At 41.9% G+C, this 23,969-nt stretch overlaps 2 protein-coding genes across 5 annotated transcripts in view; one reads left to right on the forward strand and one right to left on the reverse strand.

The window, feature by feature from the left end:
* Positions 1 to 330: 330 nt before the first annotated feature.
* On the reverse strand, positions 331 to 2,658 carry fmc1 (formation of mitochondrial complex V assembly factor 1 homolog). Its single transcript, XM_047571953.1, has 2 exons — positions 2,483 to 2,658; positions 331 to 839 (listed from the first exon to the last, which is right to left on the reverse strand). The coding sequence occupies exons 1-2, from the start codon at positions 2,609 to 2,611 to the stop codon at positions 636 to 638; spliced, it is 333 nt and encodes a 110-aa protein (XP_047427909.1). The 5' UTR covers positions 2,612 to 2,658; the 3' UTR covers positions 331 to 635.
* Positions 2,659 to 3,778: 1,120 nt separating this feature from the next.
* Positions 3,779 to 23,969, forward strand: part of LOC124997846 (glutamate receptor ionotropic, NMDA 2B) — a 143,261-nt gene continuing 123,070 nt past the window's right edge. Inside the window, exons 1-3 of one of the 4 annotated variants that reach the window (XM_047571856.1) lie at positions 3,779 to 3,875; positions 4,024 to 4,226; positions 15,261 to 15,368. In XM_047571856.1, coding sequence (XP_047427812.1) covers positions 15,342 to 15,368 — 27 coding nt within the window. In that variant the 5' untranslated portion in view covers positions 3,779 to 3,875; positions 4,024 to 4,226; positions 15,261 to 15,341. Of the gene's footprint in view, positions 3,876 to 4,023; positions 4,227 to 5,657; positions 6,233 to 6,588; positions 6,816 to 15,260; positions 15,369 to 23,969 lie in introns of those variants that run through there. The other 3 variants (XM_047571854.1, XM_047571857.1, XM_047571855.1) reach the window with 3 other exon arrangements.

Genomic DNA, 23,969 nt, shown 5'->3' on the forward strand with positions numbered 1-23,969 from the left:
GTTTTAAAATGATGCATGACAAGCTGCCATATGCTGCCCTGAATCCTTCGCTTTTGGAACCAATCGTCTGACAGCAAAGTTGTGTCCTACATAGGTTTAAATGTGGTGGACATGATCAATTACGCAAACAAGGAATAATAAAACCAATAAAAAAGACATAAATAATGTCACAAAACAGCTGCACAAATGACTGACCATCCTGTTATAAGAGTGATGCACATCAACTTAAAGGAACTTTTCTGACCTCTTCTTGCAGACGGAGTATTTACTGTTTTCTGTCTTTTATAAACTCAAACTCAATTCTTAAAAACAGAAAACCAAAACAAGACGTAACAATGATATATATTTTAATGGTAGATGTACTTACAGTCCTTTTGAATTGTTGCCTTTAAGCAGTCAGGAAACAAACAACACGTTGTGGGATAAACCACATTAACAACAGATCATCCATCACAGTGGTTCACAGGAGTCACATTTCCTCCATCCGAACATCAACATCAACACTGCGGCAAAAAAATGTTCCGTCAAAAATCTTTGGGGGTTTATTTTACACGAGGACCTTTTTAAGAAGCCGGATGAGTCACCCACACATGTGAGTAATATCTGAAGAGTTTTTTTTGGGTCGTCGCTTGTCCTCATTTCTCCCAGCCTTTGCCTCCTGGCTGAGTGGGCAACCTCAGCCCCACGAGTCCGGCCACTTGTTCCGGGCTGCGCTCTCCTTTCTTGTGGTACAGGTCGTGCAGGACCAGGTGGCTCCTGGTGGACGCCAGCAGACACAGGTAAGTGTGCGAGGCGTGATGCGCCTCCTGCTGGGCGCGGCAGTACCTTTCTCCCGTCACCTGTGAGAGGTGGAGAAAAACAAGAAAACATTTACCATACTGTAAAATAAAACGAAAGAAAGCTATTTACTTGAGAAGAAGCTAGTGGACAACCAGACGTGAGCACAAAGCAACAGCTATGTTTACACAGACAATTTATCTTCAGCCTGATGGAAATAATTCTTGTCCAAGATTCAAATCCAACTATTTACGTGGCAGTAAATAAAATAATCTGATAAGATTTGTACGTTTACATGCCCCAAATGATCAATTACTATAAAACTTTACTGATAAAGTGGTTATAGTCCTTGTCAGCACGATTTTTGTAGCTGTATAAACTTGGTAATAGTACTACTTTGTGATTGCATATAATGACAACAATGTTTTTTTTCTCCTATTTCTAAGATGATCAACATGTCTCCACGTCTCTGTTCACATGGATTCCAGCTTGGTTTGTCTTCAAAATCTGTTTCAACAACTGGTTGCTTTTCCACCTCCATGTTTCTGCCCAAACATGCTCAGAGAGAATAGATTCACTCCAATAACCGGAGAGAAACCAGCAGATCTAATGAGACCAGTCTGCCTCGAATGAGGTTCTTACATGTGGCATTTTCATTCTGATTCTCAGTGAAATACTAGCATCCATGTAAACACGGCCACTAACTCCAGTTTCGTGCCAGAACATAAACAAACACGCTTTAATCTCATGCATGTTTCACCCTTCACTAACCATTACGACCACATGGACAGTAAACATTTATTCTTGTGCCTATAGATCCTCAAATGTACAGTATCAACGCCTCGGGGCATCTTCAAACCTGGGACAAACACAAAGTGACAAGTTCCCTGCAGCTGTTTTGCTCCAGTGATTACACACGTATTCAATCACACTTCTATGCCATGTTCTGCCAACCATTAATGATAGAAGCTTTAAAGCCTATATGGCTAAACAGAGATATAGCCACATAATAAGTCTAAGGCTAATCACTAGCACTTGGGACATGCTGTTCATGTTGGAGACATATGAAGTGGTGGTAGTAGTAGACCAGACCACAGGTTATGTACATTTTTCTTCCTTTATGAACAATATGTATTAAATATTTGTTTTTTAATTGAACTTTGTAAAAGACAGATGCTTCAAAAGAGCTGCAACTAGACCCTAGTTAGCACCGCGGATGAATACAGATTCAGGGAAAACTTACAAATTATGGAGATTTTTAAAAAATATATTAATATAACATATATTTTAACATTTATTTTAAACGAGTGCACGGTTCTAATGAACCGTATGGATAAATTGATCAGTTTTCTTTCACATTAACGGGTTTTAAAACCCGTCCCATCCCAGCGTGCGCACGTATATAAATAATTATCTTAATGTACCGTTGAGTTATGCTAATATTAGCTGCTAGCTAACGTTAGCATGCCCTTCCGTTCCCCAGTCACCTTGCTCGAACTTGTACTCAATTCTGTTAAATTGGCAACAACGACCAAAAGATGCCATGCTGCATTTTCATTCTATCAAAGTGTCTGAATATGGATAAAGGTCAAATAGTGTCTCTTAGTTCTAGGATAACGAGCAAAAACGGTCACATTAGTCGAGGTTGTAGGTAGCCGTTAGCAACCTAGCCAGCCTCGGCGCTAAGATTTAAGAGGAAACTCGCCTTATTCTTGCGAAACTGATCCATGACATAGCTGTAGGCCATAGACTCCTTGTAACTCGGCCCTTGCATGTAACGCAACTCTTTTAATATCCCTCGACAGACTCGCAGAGGTGATGATAACGTAGCCATCTCTGAGCCGTGTTGTTGTGATGATGGAGCCAGGGGTTCTCAATCGAACACCGCACAGTCGATAATCAGATTCACGTGTTCTGCAGGTTTGATTCAAGCAAGTGAAATTTAAGACTTTTAAAACATTTTTAAGACCATTATAGGTTGACTCTTCACGAAGTACGAAAAATAAGGAAAATTTGAGATCCAGAATTACTTCCAACTTTCAGGGTCTGTTAAGTCCAAAAGGAGAGATAAAGAAGCGATGTTGTCTCTGGGCATGGTTGCCTTTCTTTATTGACCTTAATATCTTTAAGTTTGTTTTGCACTTTTTGTTCCTACCTTATCTTCTCATTTAAATGCAATTTCTTTTCTTTATTTTTTTAAACCAAATGACAACTGATGACACAGCAGTTTGACAGTAAAGCACCCTTAAAGCTCCGACCCTAAAATTACCCCTGCATTCATGATCAACTCAGGATGTCCCACAAACATAATTTAAGACCTACACTGCAAAATATGCATATGCATGTATTTAAGATTTTGTAAAGCTTTAAATTGGGGTTATCAAATTTTGCCTTTTTAAGATTTTTTAAGATTCTGGAGAAATCCTGGTTTAGATTTAGATTCGGAGAACTTTACTTATCCTAAAAGGGAAATTCATTTGCAGATTTTTCCATATGCATTCCATACACAGAAATCAGAAATATTGATACCTCTGATACCAGATCTTTACACCATAAAATCGATTCTCAACTCAAAACACTGAGACTTTTCATAATTCAGTCATTTGAGGTAGTGTATGTCATTAACATCAACACAGAGGAAAGTAACTAAACTATTGAGTTGTGGCAACACAACAAACCTTGTGAAACACCTCAGGTTAAACCACAACACAGAATAACAACAACAACATGTCTGCTTTTTCATTTCCTGGCCTTTACCCCCACATGTGCTGGAATCAAATGAAATGTTACCTGACCCATCTTGTTATGTATTTTTGTGAGTATTTGTATGACTTTACACAGTGTATCTTGTCAGAACTGAATCTGAATATGTCACTTCTACCACCATCGCCACCATTTCCACTGTGAACACCATTAACCCGTCAGTTTTATTCTTTTTATCCTACACCTCTGCCTGGAATTGTTGTTTCTGGCTAGAGTTCTCAATCGAACACCGCACAGTCGATAAGTAGCGGGCATCCACCACAAGGGGGCGGTAGGTCACACAAATTCAAACATGCTGCTTCTTCCCTTTGTGGCGTTTCCTGCAACAGCTGAAGGTAACTTGGATTGAAATTAAATTAAAAGAATTTAAAACTGTTTTCACGTACACAACCTGTAACGAGTCTCTGCTTGTAGTTACAAAGAGAATGATTCACATTTAACATGTTGACAAGGAAACAATTGTTGCTTTCATCTCTCTGAAAGACCTGCACAGGCTTTTAGGTGAGAGCTGCAATGAAGTCTGCTCCCATGTGCAAGAAAAAGAGTTTTCAACTCAGCGCAAGGTCAAGCACCGTCTTAAAAAACTGCTGCAGCGCTGCCTGTTTTGATGAGTCCTTCAAAGTTCGTCCTCGAGACGGGAAAGAGGATTGTCCTCTGTCACATTTCAGCTTCTGCTTCACTGGAAGGTAATTTCTCTATAATATCATTTGTAATTTGTTAGCATGTTCATCTGTGTTACTCAAAACAAAAACACTTGATAGTATAAATAAAATTTGCTGTGATTTAAGTTTCATAATTAGGTAGTCAACTGAAAAAAGTGTGATGTAGCTTTAAATACAGCTAGACTGGGGAAAATGTGGATTATCAGATCAAATGAATTAATTACTGATATTTATATGGACCTGATTTCAATGTGGGAAAATACTAAAGTATGACCCTTTGGTACTTTATACAACACAGCTGCTTTGTACTAAAAGTGTATTAGCCTCAGTTTCAGTTAGTTTAAGTTCATTTCAGTTATGATAAATGTAACTAAATAAAAGATGCTAATGCTAAGAGTTACTTAAGTTACGTTCTGGAGGGCTGTCAAATAGTTTTGTGGATGTTGTTAAAATAAATAACAATAAAACAATAAATAATTTGTGATCACTCCTCGTCATCCTATTAAAGCTACAGTATTGTATGGCTAACGTTACTTCTCAGTGAAGCTCTTAGCGTTAGCATCTTTTATTTAGCTACATTTATCATAACTGAAATGACCTAAAACTAACTGAAACTAACTGAAACTAAGGTTAGTCCCCTTTTCCAAATCCATACTGGTTCGTATTGACCATTGTTGAATCCAGTTCCAAATACTGTTTCTGGTATCGGCTACTCTCTGATAGCTGGGGGGGTGGGTGGAGTCAGACGTGTCAGATGCCAAAATGGCGTCGCCTTGTGCCGTCACACTGGGCTTCAAAACTACTTTCAGGAAAGCTGCGGGTGACGTCGTCTGTTATTTTTACACAGTGATTCGTGCTGTATTTACACAAAATGTATAAATAAATTGGCGCATTTTAATTTCACTGAAACGCGTAAAGGAAAAATAAAACCTGAGCTGTGATTCATGTGGAGATATGATGACTGTTTAATTGCGTGCGCCGCCGCCACCGCCGGCTGTGATTTTAACTCCATTTATCGCCATAGCAACAGTTTGAAGTGTGCACCGTGAATGCGGGCTAATAAAGAGCGTGGACGGAGCCTCGGGAAAATAGTAATAATAAATCCAAGCAGGAGCAGGATGGTGAGACGAGAAGCTCGGGGTGTTTGGACTTCGGCTTTGTGTGAAGTTGATCTTTGAATCTGTTTTCGAGTGTTGGGAGGTAAATCTGTGGAGTCGTCTCCGTAGACGTCAGCGTTTCCAGTTAATCGAGCCTATTGATGACGGACTCTAGGGGGAGCCAGCCTCTTATCGTTTATTTCATGCACCGGTCTGGTTCCTCGACATTTGTTGGAAGCCTCCCCTCTCCTCCCCCTCCTCCCTCCCTCCCTCTCTCTCTCTCTCTCTCTCTCTCCCTCACACACACACACACACTCTTTCAATGAATACTAATGCAGCGAGTGGGTCCACCTCCCTTCCTCCCATCTTTTTTCGCAGGGATGGGCGGGAGAGGGGAGACGGAGCGATTCCAGCTCAGTATCCTTCCCTCATAGAGGTAGGCAGCGCTTGACTAGCAGCAGCAGCAGCCCCCCAAATGCCTTTTTTTTTCTCCCTTCCTCTTCTTCTTCTTCTTCTTCTTCTTCTTCTTCCTCCCACTGAGCAGCGTTGGTAGCCACCGCAACAATGTCCAACCTGTGTGAGTGGCGTGGTGTGATGCCCGACCAGAGTTGAGGAGAAGAAAGCCAGAGATAAAGAGGGAGAGAGGAGGAGGTGGAGAGAGGAGAGAGGAGGAGAAGAGAGGAGAGGACGCCCGTGCCTGCTTCTTCTTCTTCTTCTTCTTCTTCTTCTTTTTTTTTTTTTTTGGTCATTTGGATGGGAAGTGTTTTTTGGGAGGAGAGACAGAAGAAAGCAGAAGGCAGCCGGGGAAGGGGAACAACTGGCAGCAGCCAATCCCCCCTTCCACGCTCAGACTGGAGACGACGGAGGCCGCTGGAGTATTTGCTTTTATCTTTCGTTTTTTGTTCTTTTTCTTCCTCATCGCGCTGCTGGGAGGTGCTTTGCCTTTTCATTTGCTCGCTCTCTCCGTCCTCTGTCTCCTCATCTATTTCGCCATTTACCTGGTCAACAATTTCCTCTATTTATGAGCCAGACACGGAGGGAGGCAGAGAGACAGAGAAAAAGAGAAAGAGGAGGGGGTTTTTCTTTTTTTTTTTTTTTTTTTGGCCCCCGCTTTATTTATCCTCATTTTTTTTATTATTATTATTATTTATCATTTCCCCCTCCCTCTCTCCTTTCTTTCATTCATTCTTCCTCTTCCACTGCCATCACTTCCAGCCCTTTTCTTTCTCCCCCCCTCGTGCAGCCCACGCTCCCTCCCTCCCTCCCTCCTCCCTCCCTTCACCGCCTCCCCCCTTCCTTCCCTCCACACTCCGTAACTTTCTCCACTGTTTTTTCTTTCCTTTGACTCCACCGCTCCTTTTAATATTCTCACTTTTAGAGGCGTTTTAATTGGCTTGCTTGTGTTTTTCTATTTATGCCTTTTTCACTTTTGTACCTATTTTTCCCCCTCCCCTTCTCTTTTTTCCTCCCACCACCCTATGCATCACTTTGGGCCGATTCTTAATTCTAACCATAGGTAGGTCTGCTTAGTGTTTAGTGTCTGTCTCAGAGTCCTTGTGTTTTTTCATGTTTTTTCGGGTGCACACACACACACACACACACACACACACACACACACACACTGGTCTTACAGTCTAGCTCTGGTGCCCCCCCCCCCCATCCCATCCAGCCCTCAGCTGATTCTTCGCCTCATGCCATGTCCTCCTTACGTCACTCTCCTCCTTCCATCTGTGTTTTCTGACTTCTTCTTTTTTCCTCAACCAAAGCCCCCCCACCCCCCCGTCCCCGTCCCCGTCCCCGTCCCTCATCCATACCACCACCACCACCGCCCCCCCTCCCACAGTGACTCATCGAGCAGGCACCTTCTTCTCCAGGGTTTCTCGTCGCCATCGTCGTCGCCTTCGTCACGGAGTCTCTTTGAGTTTCATGTAAAAGTCGTCTCCATTAAAACATCTGAAATGTCCCCTTTGTCCTTTTCTTTTTTTTTTTGTCCTCATGCATTCTTCTACATCTGTCCTGTACTAGGGGGAGATGGGAGGATGGAGGAGGGAGGGAGGGGGGAGAGTTTAGCACGCCAAGGTGCGTTCAGGTGAAGGTCAAGACCAAGAAGGGCCTGATTTGTGAGCGTGCTGCGTTTAAAGGCTCAGCCCTTTTCTCTCTGGGGGTCATCTCTGTTTACACACTCCTTCTTCTTCTTCTTCTTCTTCTTTTTTATTTCACTGCCCTCTTTTCCTCTTCCCTCTCTCCTCCTCCTCTCTCTCCTCTTTCTTCCTGAACTCATTCCTGCACTCAAACAGAATGGACTAAGAGAAAAGGAATAATTCTGGCTTTTTCATCCAGAGGATTTTTTTTCCTTCTTCTTCTTCATACTTTCATCACCTCTGTCTATCTCCATCTCTATCTCTATCTCTATCCCTTCTCCCTCTGCATTCCTTCCACCCTCCTTCCCCCGTCTGAATCGATCCACTTATTGATTTATTCCATTTTTCTTTTCTCCTCCATTAAAAAATATTCCCGTCCCACTGCTCATGGCTCATTAATCCTGATGCATCAGAGACTTTTTTTTACTTTGCGTCCCGGGTGATTTTTGCAGAGCATCAACGGTGACTGTTGAGAACACAGAAAGAAAAGGGAGCTGGGGGGTGAAGGAGGGAGGGGGGGTTAGGTTCTTCTTCATGCATTTTGATTTTAAAACCTAGAAAAGTGTTAAGCCGCCTGCAAAGTAACCGCTTCATCTGCTGTGTGTGTGTGTGTGTTCGTTCAGAGGCTCAGTGGTGGATTTCAAAGCCGAGAGACGAATCGTTTCTTTGTCCATCTCCTCTTTATTTTGTATTTTTTTATTTTTTTATTTTCCTAAAGTGTGTGTGTGTGTGTGTGTGTGTGTGTCCTCATTCCACGAAGACAATGGGAAGTGGCACTTTTGAGCGACTCTGGATATAGATGTTTTCCTGTGGAATTATCCTTTAAATCTTGGATTTTTAGAGCCTCAGTAAATCTAATAGACAATTATTTAAAAAAAAAAATAATAAATCTAGATTCTGGACTTTTTTCTTTTTGTTTTTGGTGTGTGACATTTTTTCTTTTTTTAAACGGACTGAAGCCGATTTCAATATTTCAATTTTTTTTTTTAATCTTAATGGGATTTCACAATCGCGGATTAACAGACTCGAGCAACATGTCGCTCAATTAGCTGAAGAAAATAGCCGTGTTTCTTACAATTACACCCCCCACCCATCCACCCAACCCTCCACAATCCCCCACCACCACCACCACCACCCTCTCCATCTCCATCCCGCCACCACTGTTAAAAGTAATATTTCTTAAGGGGCTGAGGGTTAAACAGGTGAGTTCGGACACTGTTGCTGTTCTGTGATGTGGATATTCATCCTTAATACGTGTGTGTGTGTATTCACGCTGCAGCTCCTTTTATTCCTTTTCATGGCGTTTTTATGCGTGTGCAGATACATTTAATGTCAGATAATATAGTCTCCATAGTTCATCCTTGCCCGTCCGCTCCCCTTCCTTCCCTCCCGTCTGACGAGCCGCTCTTATTTAAAGCGGTGGAGTGTGTGTTTTAGCGTGAGGGGGGAATTTGTGCGCGCAGATCAATAAAGCAATCTGCATGGACGAGATGGACTACTCTGCCCTTTGCTCGGCGCAATTATTTTTTATCTGCTCTTATTCCAAAGAACACAAAGTGCCTCAGAATGACGGCGTGTCTTTATCTCCTGGTAGTGGAGTGAATCAAATTTGACTCTTGCAGCAAAACACTCATTCACACCCACCCCCACCTCTCTCTCTGTCTCTTTCCCCTTTCACAAGCGAGCTGACACTCCCCCCCACCATCTACCCATCTATCCATCATAAGTGCAACGGCAGCTGACCCCTTTTCTCTGATTAACTTTCCTATCATTGGGTTGACGGCTGTGTGGATTTATGTCGTGTGTGTTCATGTGTGGTCAAGGTTATGCCTCTGTACCTGCGAGAACCCACCTGGGACCTGCTCTCATAACCCGGGGGCCGTTACCCATTCTGCTCGGCGCTCTTGGCACACATGTGACCCCCGTAGCCTAACCGCAGATGGGCACTTAAGCTCAGGTAGTCCGTCAAGAGCTGCCACAGCTGCCGCGCTGCAAAATGGACGTTCTGGGTGCAAACGCTGGCCCTGACACGCGGCTCGCCGCTGTCGTTTCACCGTAACGATCGAACAGAGTAGTCAGTTGTTTTTTTTTTTTTTCTTTTTATGAACTGGTGAAACACACTTTCGCTCGGCAGCTGCGGCTGTTTGTGGAGGGAGGTTGATGCACGGTGGAGGCTGGCGCGAACGTTACGTCCCACTTAGCTGTGAAAGTGCACATGATGCAGCTGATGTGACTGGTGGTTCAGAGAGAATATGGCACTGATGGCACTTTCCACCGATCCCTCACAGTGAGTGATTGGTGTCTAGGAAGATGGATGCGGCCGAGGTTCGCTGCTATGCAAATGTAGAAATGATTTGTAGTCGAACGTCATGTAGGCACAGAGTTTAATGTCTGAACCAGGTCTGGACCATGAGCACAGGCTGTTACAAATGAATGTGTCTTATATTTACGGTTTCAGTCAAATGTGACACTGGAAGAAATCATCTCAATTCTGACTTTTGTTTCAAATTTTGGCTTTTATGGCGTTTGACAAGTCAGACTTTTGACATTAAATTTAGATTTGAGGTTCAGATTTTAAATTCAGGAATCTGAGAAAAATCGAAAAGTCAGAGGTCCTGAATGTAAAGAAAGATTTGTGAAAATTGCCAGATTTTGACTTCACTGCATCAAACAGTGGAAGAGACAACTGGAGGAAACCATCTGAATTGACGTTTGTTTCAAATTTTAGCTTTTGCAGTTTTTGAAATTCTGAAGTTTACGTCACACTTCAGCGAATACTGGGAAAAGTCATCATTTTGACATTAAATTTAGATTTTTGGCTTTCAAATTTTAGGAATCTGAGAAAAGTCAAACGTCAGACTTTCTGAATTTAAAGAAAGATTTGTGAAATTGCCAGATTTTGACAATTTGAGGAAAAAAAGTCAGAATCATTGGGCAAAAGTCAGAGTTCTATCTGTAAATTCAGGATATGAGGTGTTTCTAAAAGTCAGAGGTCTGAATTCAGTCTTAAAATACAGAATTATGAAAAATTTACAAATTTTGAGAGAATTATAGGGGGGAAAATGTGAATTCCAAATTTAAATTACAGAGTGTGACATTAAAGTCACATATTTTAAAACAAGTTAAACATTCAGATTTAAAATTCAGGAACCTGAGGAAAGAAGTCAGACGTTTTGAATTTAACGAAAGATTTACAAAAATTGCCAGATTTTGATCTCACTGAATGAAGCAAGTTGAGAAAAAAGTCAGAATCACGGGGCAAAAGTCAGCTCTAACTGTAAATTCAGAATATGAGTTGTTTCTAGAAGTCCGAGGTCTGGATTCAGTCTTTAAATGCAGATTTATGAAAAATTTACAAATTCTGAGAGAATTCTAGGGAAAAAGTCCCAATCAATTCTAAATTCCAAATTTAAATTCAGAATTAATTATTGTTCAGAATAAGGGACAATATGTTAAAGTCCGATATTTGAAAAAAAAAAGTTAAACATTCAGATTTTAAACGAGTTTAAAAGAAACAAAAGTCAAAACTAACTCAAAACTCTCAAATGTGAGAAGGAAAAAAGTCAAAAGTCGTAAATTAAAAACTCAACAAGACAAAGGAAAAGGAAAATTCAGAGAACAACTTAGACAATCTTCAGGAAAAAGTCTGAGTTCAGACTTTAAAGTCAGAATCTGAGAGATTTCTAAAAGGAAACATTAGAAGTGAACTAAAATTCTAAATCTGTGAACTCTAAATTCTGTGAAAGTAATCATTAGACCAACATTCAGAAAGGTTTAAATTTTAGATTAAATTCAGAATTTGTGAGAACGAACTTCTTACTATTCATGAGATATTTCTGAAAACCAATCAAAAGCCAGAGGTCTGAAAGTCTGAACTGAAGGACAGATTTTAGACTAAATTCAGAACTTTAAGGAAAAAGCCAGATAAAAAAAAAATGTCTGAAAAGTGCCGAAGTCTAGATTCTGATTTTAAATTCCGAAAGTCTTACTTTGAATTCAGAATACAAACCATTATGAGATCACGTTCTTTTGGCCTATAAATGCAAAATTCCTCTAAACGGTGACCAACTAAACGAGGTGTTATCGTAATGACCGGGGTGCATATCTCAAGCTCCCTGTCTAAATTTCAACCCCTGAAATAGTTTGACGCCAGAAGCTTACGAGAAAAGAAAAAAAAAAAAAAAAAAAGGGGGGGAGTCTGCCAAACGTCTCCAAACAGAGCTTAAGAGATTTCATAGGCACCGTGTTTGCAGCCATCATTGATAAACAGGCCAGGAGAGGAGACAGCAGGGGCTGAGGAGATTCATAATCCTATCCCTCTTCCTACTGATTCTCTCTCCCCCTCCATGTGCTTCTTAATGAGACAACAATACAACTCCTGCGTCTGGCTCTGAGCGCCGCAACCGCCTTAATGAAACCGGCAATAGCGCTCTATTAGCATGTGTTATATTCCATTTTAACCTCCACCGTGTGCCATCTAGGGATTACCGTGCCCTTAAGCACCTCTCCGTGTCACGAGCCAGAGCTAGAACGCTAAAAAAAAGTGTTTTCTTTTTTCTTTTTGTCAAATCCAAAGTGAGACCTCGTCCGACGTCCTGTTCTAAACGAGTCTGAGCTCAGATGGAGCTCCTGCAGAGCGTGTCTGAGTCCAGCCATTAGAGGGAGGGAGGGAGGGAGTCTATGTGGGGCGACTTTAAAAAGTACATCTCAATTTTTTTTTTTTTTTAATTTTATTTACTGGCAGCATAGTCACTTCAAGCGAGCTGGAATGTGGGTCATGATCTGATATAAAAAGGCTGTTCAATAATTCATCGGCGCTGATTAAGAGGACTTGTATCGACACAGGCGCCGTCCACGGGAAGGGGCGTACGCTAGGAAGACACTTAGCCACCTTAAGGAACCTAAGGAACCTAAGGAAGGAGAGACGTCTCTAACCTTCTGCTTCTGAAATATCGATACTACCGATACCAGGTCTTTATTCTGCAAAATAGATATTTTTTACTTAAGTCATTCGAGGTAATGTAGGAGCACAGTGGAAAGTAACTAAACTATTGAGTTGCTGAGTTTTAATTTTATAGTTACACAATAATTTATTTTAATTCTCCTTATTTTCACACACTTTTTTATCGCATTAGTTCAGCAAAGTAGTAAATGAGGCCACTACCTCAATATACTTATAATAAATAAATAAATAAATAAATTACTCTGAAGCTATGATTAGAAATACACTCTTTTTTTTTTTTTTTAGGTTTACTAGTCACGTTAGGATGTATTTACACAACGTATCGATATTGGATCGGTATCGCCGATACCAGCCTGAATTTTCTGTGTATCAGATCGTGAAGGAGATCTGTGATATCGAACATCACTGCTTCATGTGTCTGCTGTGTGATCACATGTCGCTCCGTCTCTCCCCGTGTTTGTGCGTGCATGGGTTAGTTTGTGTGAGGCCCATCAATCTATTAAATATGAAAAGTACAATCTGTTACCCCGCAGAGACTGGTTTATTATTCATCAACATATTTTCACTTAATCATTTATTTACCTAAAGTATGGCCCTCGCTGCAGCTTAGATGCTCACATGGACTCATGGTATGTGAGCTGTGCATAATCGGGACTAATAGGAGCTGTTTATTATTCTTCTGATCTGCTGCAGTCGGGGGAAAGGAAGGCACAGACAATTTTGTACTACTGTACATTTGCGGGGAAAATGTATTATTTATTATATTGGGATGGCTTCTCTTCAAATCGGACTGTTTTTTGTCCCCCGGGTGGGAGGGATGTAGTGAGACGCATTTCTACAGAACACAACAGTTTAGTCCTCCTCATTTAGTCTCATTTGTTAATCCTAACTAGAGCAGGTCAGAGGTTGCACGTCGTCAAAGAGCGCAAGCACTGGCTTTATTAGGAGTCTAATAAATAGCCCGCGACCTGCCTCTAACCCTCTGTCCTCCCTGTCCCCTTTGCAATAATAGACCGGGAGACGGCAAGAAAACAAGCGTCTTCTTTTAGGAGGGACAGAAACTACTACCGTGGAGTACAATTACCTCTAAAAACTGCTGCTATTCCAAGGATTTATTTATTATTATTATTATTATTATTATTATTATTATCCCGAAACCGCTGTGAGTTTCCACTCATTCAGTTCTCAGTCAGCACCACCAGGGTTATGATTTGTTCGTATATTTGTATTCACCTAATGAGTCCTCCTGGTAGAGGAGGTAGATTCAATTAATCACCAAAAAAAAAAAAAGATGGTGCACACTTATTGGATAAACTGCACTGTTACAGTCCGTTTTGGAGAAATGAAGCCACACTTTCAGTCTCTCTGCCATCGCGTCTTCCTTGTTGTTACGTGATGTCTTCGACCGACGTAAAGATTCTTCCTCTTTCATTTTTAGGCGACTTTTAGGTGCATTATCACCACCATCTGGACTCGTATATTAAGCGTGAAGGCTAAGGATGTCATTGAACTGAACCAGTTTGAACTGGTTCTTTAAAATAACCAGTTATCGATGCCCATCCCTAATCACGATATGTATCGCGATACGTGAGTCACGATACGATACATTGTTGCGATATTATGATATGGCAACATATTGCAATGTTCTACATGGTTCACTGAGGAATTTTAATGCAGCTTAAAATACACGTTGTATATATGAGCATCAGGTGACATCAGTGATAATTCATTGGATAAATTGAGTCAAAAAAACTATATTAATCCAAACGGCAGTTATTAAAAACTCACCTTTCTCTTGACTGGTTTATGATGTTTCACTTCAGCTGATTTGTTTATGACACGAGAATCACATTCTCCTAATTATCCTATTTGAAACTATCGTAAAGAGAGACAAGATCAGGGGCATCAAGCTAATTTTTTTTTTTTTAGTTCGGGGGAGCCGACACGCAGCAGTTTGATCTCAAGCCGATCTGGACAAGTAACATAGCAGCAAAATAACCTATAAATAACGATGATGTGTTTTTATTTGTTTTGTGAAAATATTTTATGCGCATCCCTGGAATATTTTAACAAAAATTTGTGGCATTTCCGCACCTCGTTGCCATCCACTGTTTAGTTCTGGGTTATTTCGGAACTCTTACTAAAACAGCGCAGCCCCTAGTGGACGAATTAGGAATAGCTTCCAATTTTCTATGCGTATGTAATAAACAACAAGCAGTTGAAGGCAGGGTATGTCAAACCTTCACCCCCTCCTCCTTCTTGTTTACAGTCACAGTTCCACTCCCTCCTTCTCACCCGTGAACATGCTTAAACCCAGGTTCTTTTCCAGCGTGAACACAGGTCAAATAAGCCATCCGACTTTTTTTTTTTTTTTTTTTTCGTTGATCAGAACGGTACAGAGTATCCCTGACTTCGGCACCAACATTTCCAGCCGCTGTAACGTGCCTAAAATACATCGGCACAGAGATTTCTGTCATTGAGTCTTAACTAGCAATGGGACGTGAATTTGCTTATGTAGAGGGCCACCCAAAATGGCCTGTGATGGTGATTTTTCTTAAACCTAACAGGCTATTATTGAATTTGGACAAAATCACGCCCAAAAAAAAGACATACCCTTCTATTAATGTCTTTTATGTAATTTTCGCACTTTGCAAAATCACCCTGCGGGCCGTATTGGATCCTCTGTCAGGCCAGTTTTTGGCCTCGGGCCGTATTCTGATGTTTGGCACCTCTTGAGATACACGATCACCCAAGAAATCCCCCGAGGTGTAACCGATATGTCGGGGGGGACAAAATAAACAAAAACTGCATTGTTAGAAACCAGTCAATAATCATATTGTCTTTTCTCTCATTGTAGTTGGGCCTCCCTCAGTCTGAGGCTATGAGAGGGAGAGAGGAGTCCCAGGCCGCACCATCATGCTACTTCTGAGACGCTGGGATGAGACTGTGGCTCGCGAAACACAAGGTAAGACAATGCGGATGCCGCGAAACACCTCATCCCTTGTTGTGACGTTTCATTCCGAGACGAAGGTGATGGATGTTCTTAAACTTCTGGAGGCTTTGTACGTGAGGTTTGAGACGATGGGTCAGAGACGAGTGGTGTAGTCTTTGGGTTTCAGCACGGCAATTAAAGGATGTGATTCTTCGAGTTGCGCGGAGCAAAGGTCGTCATCACATTCTGACTTTCTCTTCCCGTGCACTATTCGTTGCTGCAGAGCGTCAAGATGCTGGTGGTTGTTTGGGAGGAGGTGGGGGTTGATGGACGGCCGCGTGAGCGCCATTACGAATGGAGCCATTACACGGCGGCTGCTATTACTCTAAACCGCCGCCGCCGCCGCCGCCTTACGCAGCAAGAACAGAGCGTCGGCATCGGCGCCGCTCCATAATGAAGCACCTCGTCCTCCGTCGCTGGCTGAAAAGCCGCACAGCTGCCTCCGGGGGCTAACGCTGACGCCGCAGATTTCCCTACTACCGCCTTACGTCACGAAACATTAGCATATAGATGAATTAACAGCGAAGGAGAATCTCATTAACAGCACCACCCCGCTGTTTTCTAAGAGAGCACAAAATACAGTTACAGATTATTAGGCCTATTATTCAAGCTTCCTGCTCTTACATAAACTGCTTAGAGGAGGAAAAAAGAGAAGAAGGAGCTCTGGCTGGAATAATGGCTAAAACGAGGACGTATTAGAATAATAATAATGTCTCATGAGTTTTTTAAAAGCTTCCTCGCCGACCTTTGTGTTGCTCACCTTAATGGGATTCGGGCCCCTCATTATATCACCGGCGCTCCGTGGCATTAATGAAGTGCAGCTTTTCAGTCATGTTTTTTTTTTCGGTCAAATCCGGTTAACAGCTTGTTCAGGCCGCCACGTCATCGGTTAGAAACCCGAAAGCGCTGCAGGACTGCTGAGAGATCAGATCTTTCACGCGTGAAATACGGTAGTTAGGATCACAAGTAAACACGATGGCACATTTCAGTGAGATTCAGTGGAATGAGCGGGCCAACGTTCTCTGTCGGCTCTTAATTTGGGAAGACAATCGATCACGATAGACGTCCTTCTCGTTTCTTCCTCAGTTGGAGCAAATTCAACTTTTGATGCAGAAGGAGAAGAAGAAGAAGAAGAAAGGGAGGAAGGGTTTCGGTGGCTTGAGAGTGAAGCTGTGCGTTCCTGTTCTGCTTCGTCACCTTACGTAAAATAATTAGCCAGCAGTCTGTGGCCGTATCCCATTAATCCATTAACTCGCGCGCTAGCACATTTGTAATAAAGTCCAATCACAGAATGATCTCGTAATTGAATCAACTCCTCAAAAAAAAGCACACACACATATTTGTATAAGTGCATGTAAAACTAATTACCGAGATTAATGTTGTTTCTCTGAGCATGAATTAAATTTGGACCTTTACCAAATTATGACAAAGACCCGCGTGGTGGAATAAATCGGGCCTCGGATCGATACAGGCTTGTTCACCCTCGTTAGCCGAGCGCCTCCAACATTTGGAGACCAGTAGCGTCTGTTGTGTTTTTGGTGCGTCCTCTTGACGCTACTGCGAGCCGGCGTTTAGCCGGATTAACCTGAACGCCGGAAAGTAAGGGCAGGAATTGATTCGCCGTTTACATCATCGAAAATCGAAAAAAAATTAAGAACAGTTTCTCATTTACAGTGACGACCAGATGCAGTACAGAGAGTCGGACACATTCAGAATCAGAATCACTTTACCAGTGTTCAGAACAAGGAGCTATGTAGCTAATAAGAATATGTAGTAGCCGATTAGAATAAGAATACACACGTCAGTGTAAAAAAAATATAAAACACATGTATAAAAGTATGTACAAGCACAAGTGAACAGTTGTTCCGAGTTGTTGCTCTGTAATAACATTGAATATGGAGCATTGCGCAGCAGGAAATTATTGCACATGGTGAGTCCAGAGTCCAATAAATATATAAAGAAATATGTACAAGTACGTGAAAAGAAAGTAAAGACACAGCGAAGCAGTTACAGTTAAATAAGAGGGTAAGAAAATAGAAACAAGTATGAGCTAAACGCGATCGTGCTGCTGCAACGATCACAGATTATTGTTGTTGGTGTGTTTTGGAAAGAGGAGAATGGGATGAATGTGTTAAGCTTTTGCTGCAGATGATTCCATTTAAGGTTTTATGTTGGTAGATTTAGACTTTATGCTTTTGCTGTCTGAGAATCTGGGATATGAAAGGACGCTTTTCTGCTTTATTTCAGAGTATTAACCTCCTGAGCCCCGAGCATTTGTCTGGAATGCATCTTAATTTCTGTAAGATACGATTAAGATCTTTAGGTATTGGGATTAGTAGGACCTAAGAAGTATAAAAAAATAAGCATCATCTTTGAACTGGAAGAAACTATGTGGACACAGGGATTATTTCACTGTATATTACAATTTAAGTCACCAGTGAGGCCCAACGTCCTCAAACGAGTACTTGTAATTTGTTAAACGTGCATGTCTATGCAAACTAGAAAAGTTAAATAAACAATTGTATTGACCCATTCGCTAACAAGACAAAAGTGTCTCCTTATGAGGACAACAGGTCTAAATGAAGCAAAATAAGCTGCAACAAACCTGAAATGTAATGTCCCCACATGAGGACGTTGGGTCTCAGGAGGTTAAATTGTAACAATATGTCAGAAAGTTTAGATTTGACTTCTTTGGTGCAAACTTTTGGTCAAATCATCAGACAAAAAACTCTTTTGTTACAATTTAAGTTATCATGTTTAATTGTGTGCTATATTTTCATACATACGGTACACATACAGCGATCAGCCACAACATTATGACCATTTACTGACAGGAGAAGTGAATGACATTGACCACCCTGTGAAAATTCAGTGTTTTGCTGGGAAACTTTTGGACTTTTTTTTCATTCATGTGGATGTTACTTACATATGTAGCACCCACCTAGACCAGACCAGGCCCCCCCTCCGCACAGAAACTAGACTCACACACAAAAACGCTTTAAGAGCAACTAAAAAAACAAACATGAAGAACAGTACAAGGTGTTGACCTGACCTCCAGATTCACTAGATCCCAAACTGATCCAGTATCTGTGGGATGATCTCATCTTACACAATATCAGGAAGGCAGTCATAATGTTTTGCCTGATCTGTGTATACTCTTTAAATGGTTGAGCACCCTCCTCTCCGCTCCGGCTGACGTGCCATTTTCAGGCCTCACCCGGAGGTTGCGTGTGTCGCGCAGCGGGTGAGTGATTTGTTTCGGTGCGTGAATGCCACGGGTCAGCATCTTTAGGGCGGGACGTGATCGACGGGAACCGCTCGCAACCCGAGTGTTTAGCAAGACGGCCGAGAGGAGGGGGTGGGGTGAGGGTCCTCAGCTGAACGATAATCCAAACAAGCCCCTTGACGTTTGTGTGCTTTACCTCTGAAGGGCTCGCCAAGACAGGGAGATCTATATATTACTCCGGCTAAAACACAAAAAACATTGATTTACTCTTGTTGTTGAGCCGTGGCACAGACTCAGTGTGGGTTTTACAAGTTGGAGCCGTCGTCCCTGATTTAAGGGCAACTCCTGAGACTCAGCTTTAATTCGGAATAATGACACCTATGTCTTATAGTTTGTGATTAATGTTATCCGAAGAGATTTGATTAATGTGTTGTCGCGCGTGGGAGCTGCTACTAACCAATGCTATTTAAACTTCTCTCTTCTTGAACGCGGCTCCGCTAAACTGCGTTTTTCTTTCCCATTATGAAAGCGGTGCTGCAACAATAAATCAGCGTATTCTGGAGAAGAGATTACTCTCTCTGATGCGCCGTTGTGCCGCCACGTCCTCCCCTTTTTTTGCAGTGGGGCTGTATTCTGGTGTATCATCAGACACATAAAAAAAAAAGAAAAGAAATCTCTAAAAGCCTGTTTGTGATGTTGGAAAGATGAAGTGGTCAAGCACAGGCATTGACCCTCGACCGTCCCCGAATGCGAGGAAACGTCTCCTGGCCCTGCTGCGGTCGAAATGTCACGGCTAATGCTTCACTCGCTCCAGTGGCTCGGGCCAAAGCAAACTCGGTGGCGTGCCCCAGCTCTCAGGGAAGCCTCCTGCAGCCTCTGAGCTGCGAGTCTCTTTGCCAGTAGATAATATTAAAAGTTATTGATTGGGTTGTGTTAAGGAGAAATGCCCACTGGGTGTTTAGTGGAGAACTCCCAGTAGGGAGCTAATGCCTCCCTGAGGGATCTCATCCACGAACTGTCAAAGCCTGTGATATGTGGACACCAGGCTGCAGAGAAATAGAGTGTGGAGGGCAGCAAGCTTTCTCATGTACAACGGGAAAAAGGCTGTTTTCGAAAAAAAAAAAAAAAGGAATAGAGAGGCAATTGTGACTTAGGCCATTGTAAAGCCCCCTCAAACATAATAGGTTTGTCAAAGTGCGACTGATTAAAGCATCCGAAGACGCTGCAGCTCTCGCGCAGCCGTTTAACTTTTCGTGTGCACTTCGGTTCGATTGTTCCCCGTTCGCATCCCGCATCGATTTCCCTCCAGCCAGAGTTTCAGAACTATCGGAGACCAGAGCGAGCGGCCCGGCTGGAGATCGCTCAGTTGCGAGCGCTCCAGCAACATTTCTTTGCACGGGGGAGATTTCATACTCGTGGATTAATCGCAGATCGATTTCCGCAAACCGCTGCATGTCGATGTCCAGCAGCATGAAAAAACGCTACAAAAAAATAATAATACAGCATCTTTCAGTTGAGTTGTTCACCCAGTAAAATGTAAAGCGTGCACAACATCACAGAAAATACTTGACGTTAAATGTGGTTGGTGGCCTTGCTTTGTTCAACCTTCAACAGAAATGGAAATAATTTTTACTCTCTCTTGTACCTCGGTTTTGGTCTCCACCTCCTTCTGGGGTGAAATATTTCACTTTCTGGCAGCTAAATGCTCCTCTGTGGTCGGTGGCTCGCCTCAGACTGTGCCTGTCTAGTATTAGGCGCCGGGGCAGGTAGTGCACACTGGGTTTATAGAGCATTTTCACTCCAAACAGCTGCGACTGAAAAATTATGCTACAGGAGCAGTGGAGGTGAGCCAGAGCGGTGAAGTTTCAGGGCTGGCAGCTAAGCAGTGACCTTAAACTTTCCGTAAACCTCTATTAATATCAATTATGGATACATTTCACATACTTTCACTGTATCCTTCTTATATGTATGAGAAAGGAAACATTAAATTATGTGTCGTCCTCCATTAATCCTTTGGTTAAGTTACCATCGGAGCATACACCGATCAGGCATAAGATTATGACCACCTTCCTAATATTGTGTAGGTCTCCAAAACAGTTGTGACTCATCAGAGAAAGAACATCTGAGGGTGTCCTGTGGTGTCTGGTAACAGGATGTTGTTAGTGGGGGGTCTTTGGTTCCTGTGTGTTGAGGGGAGGGTCCTCTATGGAGGCCAGGTCAGGTCACCTTAAGATGCTCTTCATGTTTTTTTTTTTAAGTTGTTCCTAAATCGTTTTTGTTTGCTGCACCTTGCTGGGTCATTGCTATGGGGTGGGGGGCGCCTGGTGTGGTCTAGGTGGGTGCCACATGGCTAAATAACATGCACATGATTAAATGCCAGGTCCAAAAGTTTCCCAGCAGAGCACTGAATTTTCACAGGATTTTCAATGTGGCTGATCGTTGTATATATACTGTTTATATGGAAACAGGCGAAAATATGGCACAAAATTAAACACGAAGAGGATAATTATTACAACAAAACACAAGTCAAAGTATTTTTTCTGATGATTTGACAAGAAGTTTGCACCAAAAAAACATTCTGGAAGTCAAATCTGGACATTATGACATGGATTATGACAGAGTGGTACAATTTAACCTCCTGAGACCCATCGTCCTCAAATGGGGACATTACGTTTTACGTGTGTTGCAGCTTTTTCTGCTTCACACACCTTGTGTTTTTTTAGTTGTTCCTAAACAGTGGTTTTCAGTGGTCATAATGTTGTGGCTGATCTGTGCATTTCAACGACGCTGTCACGAAACTTCAAATGTATACAATGTTGACCTAATTCGGGAAGATGTTTACTGTATTCTGCTTTTAATTACCATATATTTAGTTGAGTACGATCCCATTTAAATAGCGAGTGCTGATTGTAATCAGAAACACACTTGTATTATTTATACAACTGCAGCAGACTCATTTGTTTAGTTATATGGGTCTACATGCACATAAATAAACTCCTTACACTTCCTGCAAATGCACTGAAATGCAGCGTCGGCATTCATGGTCGAGAGCTTTGAGTTATTTTATTTTAAAAGATAGGATGCAAACAATAAAAGGTTTGCGGTTGGAGAAGCTCAGGATGTTTCCTTCTGAGATGCTCATGCATACTTTTGATGACTGGTCTCATTTTCGGTTGGTGGTGCTGCAGGAGCTGCCACAATTCAGGTTGAGGGGAAAACGTTGCTTTGCATTTTTCTTTATATCTATGTCATCGATTGCTTCGAAATTATTATTGCCGTTAAACTTGCTTTTCTTCTTCTGCTGCTCCGCCTATCGATCTGAATCATCTTTCTAGCTCGACCTTTAAAGCGCTCAGAGGTCCTTGTTGCCGGTCGCCAATTGTTTTCTAATTAAAAAAAAAAAAAAAAACACATTCACATTATGATCTTGTTCACAAACAGACTAACGAGATCAGCGCTCGCTTGTTCCTAATGCGGTTTGTAAATGCACGACAACAGCTTGCCAATTAATTTGCCATGAGCACAGATTGGCTGTTGGGTTGGGTGATGGGACAGTGAGGGGAGGGTGAGAGGCTAAAGAGGCAGGGTACATGAAAAGCCTTAGTGGGGGATTAGGTGCTCGTCTATTTGTGTTGGGTGTAAATAACAGCAGCGCTAGAGGTGGATCGGGTGTGAAATCAAGCCTCGGCCCAAGAATGTGCCACCTCGAAAGATGAGACAATTAAAACAGTCTCACACTGCCAGACCTTGTTGGCACCCTCATTAGGGATGTGAGTGTGTGCGTGAAAGAGGCTTTCTAAGCTTGCCAACATCTTGAAGTTGATTTTTACCAAACAAAGGACTAATTTCTCTCTTAAAATGTGCCTACTTATAAGAGTTATAGATGCATAGAGACGTTGTGCAGATTTTGCAAATACACGATGTACATGGTGAGCTGCTGTGTCACAGAGATGCTCCATTAACCTTATGCCATAATGGGAATCAGTGGACGGTATAAAAGTAATCAGCTCTAAAGTGTCCAGGTTAGCACCGGAGGTCTGTTGAGCATCTAGCACCCATATTACTACTCAAAACTAAGCATTTAACACAACATTCAAGTGGTTTCTCCTCTTTTCTTTGATCTATCTTATCGAATTCATAGAACCCAAGTTACATTAGTAACTTTCTCTTCTCCAATATGCTCCTAGCTGATGCGCTACCTAAATGCTCCATTAACCGTATGGCATTATGAGAATCAGTGGATGGTATAGAGGCAATCACTTCTAAAGTGTCCCAGGTTAGCACTGGAGGTCTATAGAGCATCTAGCATTCATATTAATAGTAAAAAAACTAAGCATTTAACACAATATTCATGCGGTTTCTCTTCTTTTCTTTGATCTATCTTATAGAATTCATAGAACCCAAGTTACATTAGTAACTTTCTCGCTGCTGTGTCACCGAGATGCTCCATTAGACTTATGGTATTATGAGAATCAGTGGAGGGTATGGAGGCAATCGGTTATAAAGTGTCCCAGGTTAGCACTGGAGGTGTGTAGTGCATCTAGCATCCATATTAATATCCCAAACTAAGCATTTAACACAAAATTTAAGCTGTTTCTTTTGTTTTCTTGGCTGTATCGTTGAGAATTCATAGAACTCGAGTTACATTAGTAACTTTCTCGCCTCTGCATCACCAGATGCTCCATTAACCTTATGGTATTATGAGAATCAGTGGACGGTATAGAGGCAATCACTTATAAAGTGTCCCAGGTTAGCACTGTAGGTCTATATATGCCATCTAGCATCCATATTAATAGTCAAAACTAAGCATTTAACGCAACGTTCAAGCGGTTTCTCTTCTTTTCTTGGAACCATCCTAGAGAATTCATAGAACCCGGGTTCCTCTTCTCAAATATGCTCCTATCTGCTCCACCACCGAGATGCTCCATTAACCTTATGGCATTATGAGAATCAGTGGAGGGTATAGAGGCAATCAGTTCAAAAGTGTCCCGGGTTAGCACTGGAGGTCTATAGAGCATCTACCATTCATATTAATAGTCGAAATTTAGCACAACTTAACGCAAAATTCAAACGGTTTCTTCTCACAGCGTCTCATACATTGTTACTCCTTCTAAGGCTTTATCTATTATTAATATTATGTGATGCAGCTTTGGTCATGATATTTTAGTGGTTGTAGTGACAACTGGCTTCCTTAATCTATGGGAAAGTGCATTAAGTGACACTTTATAGGTAAAAAAGGATGAACTCTGTTTTGACACCAGGATAATAGTTAATTTTATTTCATTTATAAGTCCACTGTAATCATAATATCTGTCACAAATTATCATTACCCGCAGACCAAGTGACTG

This window comes from Mugil cephalus, chromosome 20 (assembly GCF_022458985.1).
Source record: "Mugil cephalus isolate CIBA_MC_2020 chromosome 20, CIBA_Mcephalus_1.1, whole genome shotgun sequence".
In the NCBI taxonomy this organism is placed as follows: domain Eukaryota; kingdom Metazoa; phylum Chordata; class Actinopteri; order Mugiliformes; family Mugilidae; genus Mugil; species Mugil cephalus.

Bases quoted from the DNA above. Each gene is read 5' to 3' on its own strand.
- fmc1 (XM_047571953.1), bottom strand. From the start codon at position 2,611: ATGGCTACGTTATCATCACCTCTGCGAGTCTGTCGAGGGATATTAAAA. The intron at 840-2,482 runs GCGAGTTTCCTC...CACCTCTCACAG, and splicing joins ATCAGTTTCGCAAGAATAAG to GTGACGGGAGAAAGGTACTG.